This window comes from Symphodus melops (assembly GCF_947650265.1).
Source record: "Symphodus melops genome assembly, chromosome: 5".
Taxonomy (NCBI): Eukaryota; Metazoa; Chordata; class Actinopteri; order Labriformes; family Labridae; genus Symphodus; species Symphodus melops.
This window is the reverse complement of record NC_136695.1, coordinates 1151737-1165351: the sequence shown is the minus strand read 5'-3', so window position 1 is coordinate 1165351 and position 13615 is coordinate 1151737. Positions and strand designations below refer to the sequence as shown.

The window sequence follows — 13615 nt, the reverse complement described above, 5'->3', positions numbered from 1 at the left end:
CACACACACACATTGACACACACACACACACACACATTGACACCCACACACACATTGACACACACACACACACACACACATTGACACCCAAACACACATTGACACACACACACACACACACACACACATTGACACCCACACACACATTGACACACACACACACACACACACACACACACACACACACACACACACACACACACACACACACACACACACACATTGACACCCACACACACATTGACACACACACACACACACACACACACACACACACATTGACACCCACACACACATTGACACACACACACACACACACACACACACACACGCACACACACACACACACATTGACACACACACACACACCCACACACACACACACACACATTGACACACACACACACACACACACACACACACACATTGACACACACACACACACCCACACACACACACACACACATTGACACACACACACACACCCACACACACACACATTGACACACACACACACACACACACACACACCCACACACACCCACACACACATTGACACACACACACACACCCACACACACACACATTGACACACACACACACACACACAAGAAGAAGATCATCCAGCAAACAGCTAAAAATACTCTGAGTCAAAAAATGGGGCAACAAAACCAGGTCTGACCAGCTCTCACACACACACACACACACACACACACACACACACACACACACACACACACAGCATGTGCATACTGTATTTCCAGTACGGCGGCGTTGCCCTGGATACGCTCACACATCTTCATACCAGCTGATGGACAGAAAACCTCCTTCTGTCACTGAGCAGAGTAAACTCATGAACGTCAGCAACATGCATCTATACAGACACACACACACACACACACACACACACACACACACACACACACACACACACACACACACACACACACACACACACACACACACACACACACACACACACACACGCTCTCAGTCTGTCTGATGTTGACTTCAGTGAAGCGTGACCTTCGTACGTCACAGACTGATGACCCGGACCTGAGACCGGATCCGACTACACTGGACCCGGAAGTCTGGTCAGTCGGTGTGAAGGAGTACCGCGCCCCGGGTCCGCTGGACACTTCCTGCCATGAATGTGTGGTATGATGTCACAATCAGCGACGTGGCGCTCTCTCTCCGCGGCCAACCAGCAGGCTGATACGTGTGAGCTGGATGCTGCTGGTTGTTCTGCTTCATATCTGAATCTAACGTTTACATGAAGCCTTCAGTCCTCCACGTCCCCGTTCAGTCAGATCCAGATCCAAAGACAGCTGGACTTTGTTTGAAGATCTTGAAACCGTTGGACGGAGTGGGCGGAGCCAATCACGAAGACTCGCTGACCTCGTTCACCCTAGACTCTTTAACACGATACTGATCATTCAAATCAAAATGTTTGATGAAAGTTGGAGAGATTTCAACCATCCAGAGACGCTCGCCGCCCGACATCAAAGAGGAGACGGAAGAGACGACAGCCAATCACATCGCGTGATACAGCTGAAGTCATCAGGAGAGTGTGTGTGCTGAGTTTACTACCATCATGTGGAGATTACAGGACACACACACACACACACACACTCTGCGTGTCTGGACTCGTCCTCTCCTCTGGGCTTCAGAAACCAGGGAAACAAATAAATACATAAAAATAAAGCCAGCAGAGAATTCTCTCACTTTCCTCCTTCATCATCTGTGGCGTCCATAATGAGTCTGAGCTGAGTCCAACGAGCGACGGGATGGACCCAAACAGAACCGCTCCAGATGGACCCGACAGAGAGAGAGAGCTGTGTTTTACTGTTTTTATCTCCATCAGTGAAGTAAACAGATCGTCAGGGGGACAAGTTTCAGTTCAGAGTCCAAAATATATCAGACTGAAATAATGTTTATAATGTACAAGAGCTTCTATCTTAGCCGACAACTCACCGCACTCACACACTGATGGTAGAGGCTGCTGCAGAGTAAAGAGTCCATCAGTATGAACTCATCCATTCATACACATTCACACACTGATGGTAGAGGCTGCTGCAGAGTAAAGAGTCCATCAGTATGAACTCATCCATTCACACACATTCACACACTGATGGTAGAGGCTGCTGCAGAGTAAAGAGTCCATCAGTATGAACTCATCCATTCACACACACACACACACACTGATGGTAGAGGCTGCTGCAGAGTGAAGAGTCCATCAGTAAAGAGTCCATTAAAGTATTGAATGTTCCTTATTTGGCTTAGTGTCCACTTTAATCCGAGGCGCCACCTGGTGTTCAAAGTCAGAACTACACATTGAACATGTCCCACTGTGTGACATCATCATTCATCAATCAAACAAATAACACTCAAACTCCTTCTCGTTAAAAAAAATATCCAGACAGCAACCTGAAACCTAGTGAGGTTGACGTCGTTGCCATGGCGACCTACCTCCATCCACTGCCCATGGGACTGCATGTTGAGGACGAAGCAGGGGTCGGGTTTGGACAGGGCGTCTCGGTCCGAGAGGCCCTTACAGGTGAGCCGCAGCTCCACTTTGGTGAGACACGGGCTGCTGAACAGACCCAGAGAGTTCGCTGCTGACTCGTAGATGTCACTCATGGTGGAGGCGGGACAGGAAGTCTGGGAGAACGAGAGAGGAAGACGAGGTTTAAGATGGAGCGTACGGGGAAAATAAAGTGTTTCATTTTGTACCAGTGAAAACAGAAAAGCTTCAGTGGTTTGTTTTTCGCTTCGAGTAAACATGAAATATTTAAAGAAGTTAAAGCATCCGCAGGAGAGTGTGTACATGTGCGTGTGTGTGTGTGTGTGTGTGTGTGTGTGTGTGTGTGTGTGTGTGTGTGTGTGTGTGTGTTCCAAGCTGCAGCCTGTTAATATGAGCTGCTCTCTTGTTGATTCTCTCCGGGCAGAGATTTGATCTGAGACAAACACTTCTCTTCTCCTCTCGGTTCTTTAAACATGCATTCTCTCTAATGTCCAGCAGGGGGCGACTCCTCTGTGACCAAACTGCTTTCTTTCTTCAACACAGCGAGCTGTTTGTTCAGTTAAAGGCAGGGTTGGTCATTTTTTGAAAGATTGATTTTGAAAGTAGCATTCCCCCGGTGCTCCATTTGCCCCTTATCTCTGTGCTCATTCTAAAGCCACGCCCCTTATCTCTGTGTTCATTCTAAAGCCACGCCCCTTATCTCTGTGCTCATTCTAAAGCCACGCCCCTTATCTCCGTGCTCATTCTAAAGCCACGCCCCTTATCGCTGTGCTCATTCTAAAGCCACGCCCCTTATCTATGTGCCCATTCTAAAGCCACGCCCCTTATCTCTGTGCTCATTCTAAAGCCACGCCCCCTCACTGTGATTGGTACATCAGAGAACAGGGAGACAGGGAGACTGTGATTGGTTCATCAGAGAGCAGGGAGACAGGGAGGCCTGTGATTGGTTCATCAGAGAGCAGGGAGACAGGGAGGCTGTGATTGGTTCATCAGAGAGCAGGGAGACAGGGAGGCTGTGATTGGTTCATCAGAGAGCAGGGAGACAGGGAGGCTGTGATTGGTTCATCATTGGTTGAAGTTTTTACAGACTTACAAATTGATACAGATGATGGATTTACTTTGTTCCTTTTTCAGAGAACCTGAGTTATTAATGTCTGTCAGGACCTAAAGACAGTTTAAACCAGAATCTGAAAAAATGGATCTGGAGGAAATGACCGACCCTGACTTGAAGTAAAGTCTCATTGAGAGTCAGAGAGAGGAGGTGGAGGAGTTAGGGGCGGGGCTTCCTGCAAACAGAGTGACATAAGAATGTATAGCTAAAGGTGAAATCAGTACAAATGCAGGACGTGGTGTGAACTGTTTGGAGCTACACTGTAAACTAGCACAAGCTAACCAGCGTAGTGAGGCACCTGCCTGTCCAACAGGAAGCAGAACAACATCATGTTTTAAACACAGTGATTTATTTAGGCTCCATCTGCAGACCGTCGGCAGGTTGGATGGTAATCAGGTAAAGACAATCATCAGTTTGATTCCATGTTCAGCCTCATCGTCTCCTCGACCGTTAAAACATTTCTGCTGCTGCAGGAAGAAACTCTCACCCTCGCCATTATCCTGTTCATCTGATTAACCCCTCCCCTCCCCCGGCTGTGGTATCACTAATGTACTCCACAGGAGGAAGTTACACATCTCCTCCAGTAAAGATATCCTGCTCTGCTCCGGCTCGGGTTACCGGACGTGAAGAGGAAGACGACGAAGACGAGACGGTGAAAGTCACGGAGAACCTCAGAACCTCAGAACTCCCCCCCCCCCCCCCCCCCCCCCCCCCACACACACACACACACACTAAAACAGTGTTGTCATGATTCTGGGCTTCTTGATCTATATCATGAAATCAATAGTATTGATTGATGATCAGCTCTCAGCGTCTATTTTCGGCTCTGATGTGTTCTCAGATATTCAGACACGAGAACAGAGCGACCGTCTGCTCAAACATCCAGTAAAGACATTTTCATTCATCCTCAAACACAAACGTATGAGCTCGGGCTACGACTGGGACGAGTCTCAGCCGAAGAACAACAACCATCAAACATGGAACCGAGAACCCAAGACTTGAATTTGAGTGATAGAACACCATCAGAACATCAACATACTCTTATTTGTGTATCGTGGTCTCGTTCATCGTCGGTGGGATCAGCATGTTGAGAGTTGAGTCTAATAAAATCTTCCAGCTGATCATGTGCTGCAGAGAGAAAGACCTCCAGAGAGTCTCTGTAAGAGCAGCCGTCCTTTAATCCTTTAATAAATCATAACAGCAAGATAAAGTACTCTTGTGTTGTCAGCGCTCAGCTCCTGTTAGCATCACTGACTTTATGTGAACACAAGCTAGCAGGTCACCGTCGTCCTTCTGCAGCTAACTCATCTATAAAACATCTTGTTTCAGGATTTATCAGATGGACCAACTCCTGAAACTATCTGGAGCATTTCCTCCTGACCTGTTCACACATGCACCTCACGGAGGGAGACGCCTTGATCCTGACCAATGGAAACGCATTTAAAGGCACACGTTAGCTTGTTGTTGTTTTTGTTGTTGTTGTTGTTGTGCGTCTGGTTCCTGTTTCACGCTGACCACGGTGAATCTGTGATGAAGTGAGTCCGGCCTCCGCTCAGAGGGAGTTTGTTGAAATGATAAACTTTCAGTGCGTCACACTTCAGGGGTCACTGACGCCAGCACACGAAGCTGCTGCTGCTGCTGCTGTTGTTGTTGTTGTTGTTGTTGTGAACTTCATCGTCTCCGCAGCTCTTAACCACAGACAGTTGAGCTGTTAATTAAAGACGGTGAGAAGGAGAGCGGGGAGACGTTAGTGCTGAACTTTCCTCCACACAACAACACGAGTGTGAGCCGGATCACACGCATCAAGTGTTTGAGCTGAGCGACACAAACACGCCACTGTGAGCGTGAAACATCGCCATCATCACCCGATAGGAAGTGACCATATCTGTGTAGACTGACTCACTGCAGGAGACAGACTCTAGTGGACACTGGAAGAACTGCAGCTGTAAAGTTGGACATTTTAACATAGAGCTCTATGGAGACTGACTCACTGCAGGAGACAGACTCTAGTGGACACTGGAGGAACTGCAGCTGTAAAGTTGGACATTTTAACATAGAGCTCTATGGAGACTGACTCACTGCAGGAGACAGACTCTAGTGGACACTGGAAGAACTGCAGCTGTAAAGTTGGACATTTTAACATAGAGCTCTATGGAGACTGACTCACTGCAGGAGACAGACTCTAGTGGACACTGGAAGAACTGCAGCTGTAAAGTTGGACATTTTAACATAGAGCTCTATGGAGACTGACTCACTGCAGGACACAGACTCTAGTGGACACTGGAAGAACTGCAGCTGTAAAGTTGGACATTTTAACATAGAGCTCTATGGAGACTGACTCACTGCAGGAGACAGACTCTAGTGGACACTGGAAGAACTGCAGCTGCAAAGTTGGACATTTTAACATAGAGCTCTATGGAGACTGACTCACTGCAGGACACAGACTCTAGTGGACACTGGAAGAACTGCAGCTGCAAAGTTGGACATTTTAACATAGAGCTCTATGGAGACTGACTCACTGCAGGAGACAGACTCTAGTGGACACTGGAAGAACTGCAGCTGTAAAGTTGGACATTTTAACATAGAGCTCTATGGAGACTGACTCACTGCAGGACACAGACTCTAGTGGACACTGGAAGAACTGCAGCTGCAAAGTTGGACATTTTAACATAGAGCTCTATGGAGACTGACTCACTGCAGGAGACAGACTCTAGTGGACACTGGAGGAACTGCAGCTGTAAAGTGGGACATTTTAACATAGAGCTCTATGGAGACTGACTCACTGCAGGAGACAGACTCTAGTGGACACTGGAAGAACTGCAGCTGTGAAGTTGGACATTTTAACATAGAGCTCTATGGAGACTGACTCACTGCAGGAGACAGACTCTAGTGGACACTGGAGGAACTGCAGCTGTAAAGTTGGACATTTTGACTTAGGATCAGTCTTAAGTCCTCCACGTTTATTTTCTTGAATTAAGTTAGAAAAAGAAAGTCAGCAGGAGTAACAATAACTGAAGTTCTAGGTTTTCTATTCTATCATTAATCGAATAAATCCATGCAGGAACACATTGGGAGGCGGTCACAGGGTGTAGATATTTTCAGCTTCTATTTCATGGATCTGGATTCATTTTGAATGAGTCTGTGGGGAGGCCTGGTGGAGTATATAGTGGAGTGAGATCAGCAGGTGGATGCTGGGAGGAGGCGTGGAGCGTCAGCTTCACGGCAGCTTTCAGCGGCTCAGTCAAGCAGTAGATGAATCCTCACCGCAGCTGAGGCTCGCTGCACACCGACATCCAACAGCAGATTAAAGAGCTGCTCATGAAAATCACATCACACCAGTCCCGTACAGCTGCAGCTCTACAACAGACTCAATAATTCATGTCAATCAGACGCTCTGCTCGCCGTCAGCAGTGGATTCTGGGTAACAACGCCTGTTACTGCTCAGCAGCAGAACAATCTAAATGTTTGTTTAGAAACAAAAACGACAATCAGAAAGACTGAATAGAGAGAGAACGCTCAGGGGTCTGTGTCAGACGAGCTGGACGTCGCCATGGTGACATCACGGCCACCTGTTGGTTTGTACACTCATTGTAGGAAGCTTACTGACATTCGCCATATTGAGGTTTTTCTTTGTCAAAGGTGACCATATTTAGGTGGGAGGGTCGAGCTTAGCCTTAGCTTTGTAAACAAGCCAAGTTTTATAGGGTGGAACCGTCCCGACACTACACTACCCATGATCCTCAGCAGCTGTTGCTATAGAGACAACCGCCGCCACATCCATAAAATGAGAGTTCATGTAGGTCTGAAAGTGAAACACAGCGTTGTGTGATGAGCCGGTTGTTCCCTTGAGAGTCTGATGTGTGTTACTGTCACAGTGACTCACTGTCATTAACACCTGCTGTATAAATAACTCTGATCTCAGACTGAAAACAGACTGAGCTGGGTTATAATGTACCGTCACTTCTCTTTAACTTAATACTACTTCCTAAATCACATGTCAGCAAGTTGGCACCTTGAAACAGATCCCAGAGGGTACCTTAAAACCGACCCAAAAGGGTACCTTAAAACTGATCCCAGAGGGTACCTTAAAACAGATCCCAGAGGGTACCTTAAAACAGATCCCAGACGGTACCTTAAAACAGATCCCAGAGGGTACCTTAAAACCGACCCAAAAGGGTACCTTAAAACCGACCCAAAAGGGTACCTTAAAACTGACCCCAGGGGGTACCTTAAAACCGACCCCAAAGGGGAACCTTAAAACAGACCCGAGAGGGTACCTTAAAACAGACCCCAGAGGGTACCTTAAAACAGATCCCAGACGGTACCTTAAAACAGATCCCAGAGGGTACCTTAAAACAGACCCCAGAGGGTACCTTAAAACAGACCCCAGAGGGTACCTTAAAACAGATCCCAGAGGGTACCTTAAAACAGACCCCAAAGGGTACCTTAAAACAGACCCCAGAGGGTACCTTAAAACAGACCCCAAAGGGTACCTTAAAACCGACCCCATAGGGTACCTTAAAACCGACCCCAGAGGGTACCTTAAAACAGATCAAAGAGGGTACCTTAAAACATATCCCAGAGGGTACTTTAAAACAGATCCCAGAGGGTACCTTAAAACCGACCCAAAAGGGTACCTTAAAACCGACCCCAGAGGGTACCTTAAGACAGACCCCAAAGGGTACCTTAAAAACCGACCCCATAGGGTACCTTAAAACAGACCCCAGAGGGTACCTTAAAACAGATCCCAGACGGTACCTTAAAACAGATCCCAGAGGGTACCTTAAAACTGACCCATAGGGTACCTTAAAACCGACCCCATAGGGTACCTTAAAACAGACCCCAGAGGGTACCTTAAAACAGATCACAGAGGGTACCTTAAAACAGACCCCAGAGGGCACCTTAAAACAGACCCCAGAGGGTACCTTAAAACAGATCCTTAAGCTAACAAGATACAGATCTCAATCAATGAATGGACAAACCAAAGGCTCTTATATAACAGAAGAGTACCTTAAACATGTTCCAGTGTGCCTTGAAACACACACCCAGTTCAACCCATTCAAACCAGTTTAGAAAACATAAACCTTAAAGTCAGTGGGGCACCTTGAAACTGGTGTTGAAAGTTGACACTTTCTTTGAGACACTCAGAGGATAAGTTAAGGAAGTTGACTTTTTAGAAAAACAGAAAAAGGAACAGGAACAAGAAGTACGCGCACGCACACACACACACACACACACACACACACACACACACACACACACACACACACACACACACACACACACACACACACACACACACACACACACATACACACACACACACACACACACACACACAAACACACACCTATATCTCTCCATCTCAGATATAGATTTGTTCGGCAGAGCAGCCTGAACTCCATCCTCCATATCAGTGATTCTAACATTTAACATTCACACGGCAGCTTCAGCCTGCTCTCTTAAATCTTGGTGTTAAAGTGATGGTTGGACTTACAGGTGCACATACAGGTGTGTTTATCTGAGTCCAGATCAGATCTGCAGCTTAATCTGTTCCTCATATTTACTAATCTGAGCGTCACAGACACACGTTCCTCTCTCTCTGCTCAAACAGACAGTTTGTGTCTGTAGAGCTCATTGGCTGAGTGTTTATACAACTCACCAGCTGAGCTTATATGAAGGCTTAAAAGGATGTTGAATTAGGGGGCGTGGCCTCTTTGAGTGACAGGGGGAGCTGCGAGGTGTCCCCTCAGCTTATATCATTCATTCAGCAGCCAATGACCTTTAAGATGCATTCAGGTGCTGCTCGGGTCGTCCAAGTTTCAGAGTTCGGAAGTCGTTCTTCCCACTTCAGTTCGTTTACGTGGATTCAGTTCAGAAAGTCAGAATGTTTTAGCGTTGATGCTACGAAGAAGAAGATCAGTGGAATATAACTGTCGGAGTATTTCAGCAAGACGTGGACGTACAACACATGACTTAATCAAACACGCGTGTTAACATTAACCAAACATGTTTTGCCCCCCGTGTGATGACGAGTCTGACGTCAAGTCAGGAAGTCCACCAGATGTGACCTCCGGAGCAGAGACGCACCTGAGACGCACCTGAGACGCACCTGAGACGCACCTGAGACAAACCTGAGACGCACCTGAGACGCACCTGAGACGCACCTGAGACGCACCTGAGACATACCTGAGACGCACCTGAGACGCACCTGAGACGCACCTGAGACGCACCTGAGACATACCTGAGACGTACCTGAGACGCACCTGAGATGTACGAGAGACGGACCTGAGACGCACCTGAGACATACCTGAGACGCACCTGAGACGCACCTGAGACGCCTGAGACGCACCTGAGACGCACCTGAGACGCACCTGAGACGTCTGAGACGCACCTGAGACGCACCTGAGACGTACCTGAGACGCACCTGAGACGTACCTGAGACGCACCTGAGACGTACCTGAGACACACCTGAGACGCACCTGAGACGTACCTGAGACGTCTGAGACGCACCTGAGACGCACCTGAGACGCACCTGAGACGTCTGAGACGCACCTGAGACGTCTGAGACGCACCTGAGACACACCTGAGACGTCTGAGACGCACCTGAGACGTCTGAGACGCACCTGAGACGTCTGAGACGCACCTGAGACGTCTGAGACGCACCTGAGACGCACCTGAGACGTCTGAGACGCACCTGAGACGTCTGAGACGCACCTGAGACACACCTGAGACGCACCTGAGACGTACCTGAGACGTCTGAGACGCACCTGAGACGCACCTGAGACGTCTGAGACACACCTGAGACGTACCTGAGACGTACCTGAACATGACGAATAAATTCAGCAGAGAAGAGAAGGAACTGGACAGGAAGTCGGACAGCGACACAACACTAAAACATTTTCAGAATAAAAGACGGTTTGTTTATGTGTTTATGTGTTTGTGTGTTTCTACAGTTTACAGAGTTTCTTCTCTCACACTGAGCTGAATGAATCTGTGAAACGAGCGGGGGAGTTCCTTGTCTCTGCGCTGAGCGGCTCATAATCTGTCTCCTGCTGTTGGTCCAACAAGTGTGAGCTCGTCTCTCTACAAGCAGCCACATCGTCCCTGAGCTCATTAAACCTTTATGATGTTCTCTGTATAAAACCATCCTCCACTTAAGCAGCCAAACAAACGCTGCATCGGGTGACTGGAGTAAATCACAGAGGAACACAGAGCTGCTGCTCTCATCTCGTCCTGACCTCCTGACAGAGCGAGGGAACCATCATCCAGCGTGCTCATTGGCCCCTCAGCTACAACAACACAACTTCATTTCCCTGTTTGAACTCACCCAGCCGTGAGTCACAGCTCGTTAATGAACGAAATGAACCAATCAGAAGATGAATCCAGAATGAAATCAGAGTTAATCCCCGCCCGTGTCCATTAAGACGTTTCTCCTTCAGTCTGAATATCGTGGAGGCGTTACGTGGGGACAAAGGGACCCCCCCCCCCCCTCTGAACCATCTTTAGAGGCGTTACAGAGGAGAGGCAGGATCAGCTGAGCCACACAGGCTCCCTCTGATCCTTCATCCAATCAAAACTGCTGAGTCATGAAAACATTCCCCCCGTACAGTGTGTGTGGATGGAGACATGAGCTAATCACACCTATTTGGTTTTTTGAAGCAGGCTGTAAACATGTTCATGTCTGCTGTAAAAACAGGCTGTTTGAATGGGTGTGTATGTGACTTCCTGTGCTGCTGCAGCCAGCCTCTAGTGGACACTCCAGGTACTGCAGCCAGCCTCTAGTGGACACTCCAGGTACTGCAGCCAGCCTCTAGTGGACACTCCAGGTACTGCAGCCAGCCTCTAGTGGACACTCCAGGAACTGCAGGATGTTACACTAACTCATTGGATTCATCTTATAAAGTCCGGGGGTTGCAGCTTGCAGCTTGGTGTGTGTGTGTGTGTGTGTGTGTGTGTGTGTGTGTGTGTGTGCGTATGTGTGTGTGTGTGTGTGTGTGTGAGCTCTGCACCGTGCTCCTGCAGAAAGTCTCAGTGTGTTTTAGAAACAACAGGCTGCACAGACTGAACCTTTAAAGCCAGAACGTGTTTCACTTCAACATGCAGCACCTTTAAAGACTCTCACATTGATTTATAGCACTTCTTTTATTTTGAAGCAGCCACACAGGAAGTTTTATAAATTCAAAAATATGAGTCAAAGTTCAGACACAGATGCTGTGACACCAGCGATGCTGTGGATGAATGACATCACTACCTCAACACAAAGACTTTCATCCTTCCACAAAGAAGAGTCCAAACACAGAGAAAACACCCGGATCAAATCGACCAATCACAAACATCCGAGAAAACAAACACGCCCTCCTTCTTTTCCCATCTTTCAGGAACATTTCAAATCTCTCATTTAAACCGGAATTTAATCACTCGCAGAATATTTGAGGTATGAAAACTGATCAGTCTTTAAAGATGAAGAACATCAAAGAGCGTGGATCTACAGATTACAAAGTGATGATGAGCAGCGAGCAGCATGAGTGACGGGCGTCTTACCTGCTCACAGGTGCATGAAGAAGCAGCTCCGCTCTCAGAGAAGCATCAGAAAGTTTCAGCTCAGACGCTCCGATCCGAGATCAGCTGCTCGCAGAGGGAACACACAGCTTCATCCTCCTCCTCCTCCTCCTCTGGCTGCTGGAGAGACTCTTCAACCTGCAGCTGCTCCACACACGCCTTTATAGGGGGAAGCCTCTCTCTCACACACACACACACACACACACACACACACACACACACACGCAGGAGGAGAGAGGAGCAGGCTGCAGCACCTCCTGCAGGTCGAGTGCAGGAAGCACATGATGGGAGAGGAGAACAAACCCTGAACCAGTCAGTTTATATCAAACGTGTGTGTCTCGTCTCAGCGTCTGATTGGACGGACTCCAAGTCATTCCTGTGATTGTGCTTCTACCTCTATATTTCTATAATAGTTTACACTGTATACTGTGCAAATATTTATTTTATATTTCTGCAGGATCCATTCTTCATTTATGATGCTGCTACCTACCATACATATTCCATCTGACCTTAATTAGAGTCACTTTATTTATACTCTTCTTTTGTTTTTAGCAGCTTTAAGGTGAAAACAAATAATAATTAGATAATTAGATAATTTCATACAGTAGTTTAATGACAATAGAAGGACGACAACACATCAGAGTTACGTATAGTTCCTTTAAATGATCTAATTATTAGTCAGGGATTAAAGTTATTTTGTAGGGTTGGCGCTCTCCCCTCACAGTGAGGAGGTTGCTGGTTTGAATCCCTGTCTGTTTGCATGTTCTCCCCCCTTGCATGGCGTGGCTTCTCTCCGGCTTCAGTCCAATCACATGCTGGTTACCTGCTGACTCTAAACTGAACCTGTAGGTGTGAATGTGAGTGTTGTCTGTCAGCTCTGTGATTGGCTGGTGAACAGTCCAGGGTGTGACCCCGCCCTCTCGCCCAATGACAGCTGCATTTGGCACCCCCGTTTAAAAGAGGTATAAATAATGGATAGAAGTTATCATGTGTAAATGTCTAACTAAATGTCACAAAAGGGATTTTTTCCAACAGCCCTTGAACGCACCAGAGAGGCTGTCAAATATGTCGGATTTTCCAAACGGTACTTAAACGCAACATACAACATAAAACAAACGGTTTTTTTAGGAGTGTGTGTGTGTGTGTGTGTGTGTGTGTGTGTGTATGTGTGTGTGTGTGTGTGTGTGTGTGTGTGTGTGCGTTTCAGAGCAGTGTCAAAACAAATCGCCGGAAGTCGCCTTGTTTTATTTCAGAATAAAGCAAACTATGAACCTTATGTTTGTTTCCTATATATGAGAGAAACTTCTTATTTATTCGTGTTACTAAAATAATAAAGTAAGTTTGTATTTTAAAGTTCTGACAAAACATTTGGACGTTTCTCTGATCTGTGATTTTTAAACTTTTAAGGAAATAAAAGT

The 13615-nt window shown here is 47.1% G+C and overlaps 1 protein-coding gene across 1 annotated transcript in view; it reads right to left on the bottom strand.

Annotated features, from left to right (window-relative positions):
* Nucleotides 1-12650, bottom strand: part of cpne4a (copine IVa) — a 25226-nt gene extending 12576 nt beyond the window's left edge. The window contains exons 1-2 of the mRNA XM_079342744.1: nucleotides 12180-12650; nucleotides 2470-2661 (exon numbers count right to left, since the gene is read on the bottom strand). Coding sequence (XP_079198870.1) covers nucleotides 2470-2640 — 171 coding nt within the window. The 5' untranslated portion in view covers nucleotides 2641-2661; nucleotides 12180-12650. The remainder of the gene's footprint in view (nucleotides 1-2469; nucleotides 2662-12179) is intronic.
* Between the last annotated feature and the right edge of the window lie 965 nt (nucleotides 12651-13615).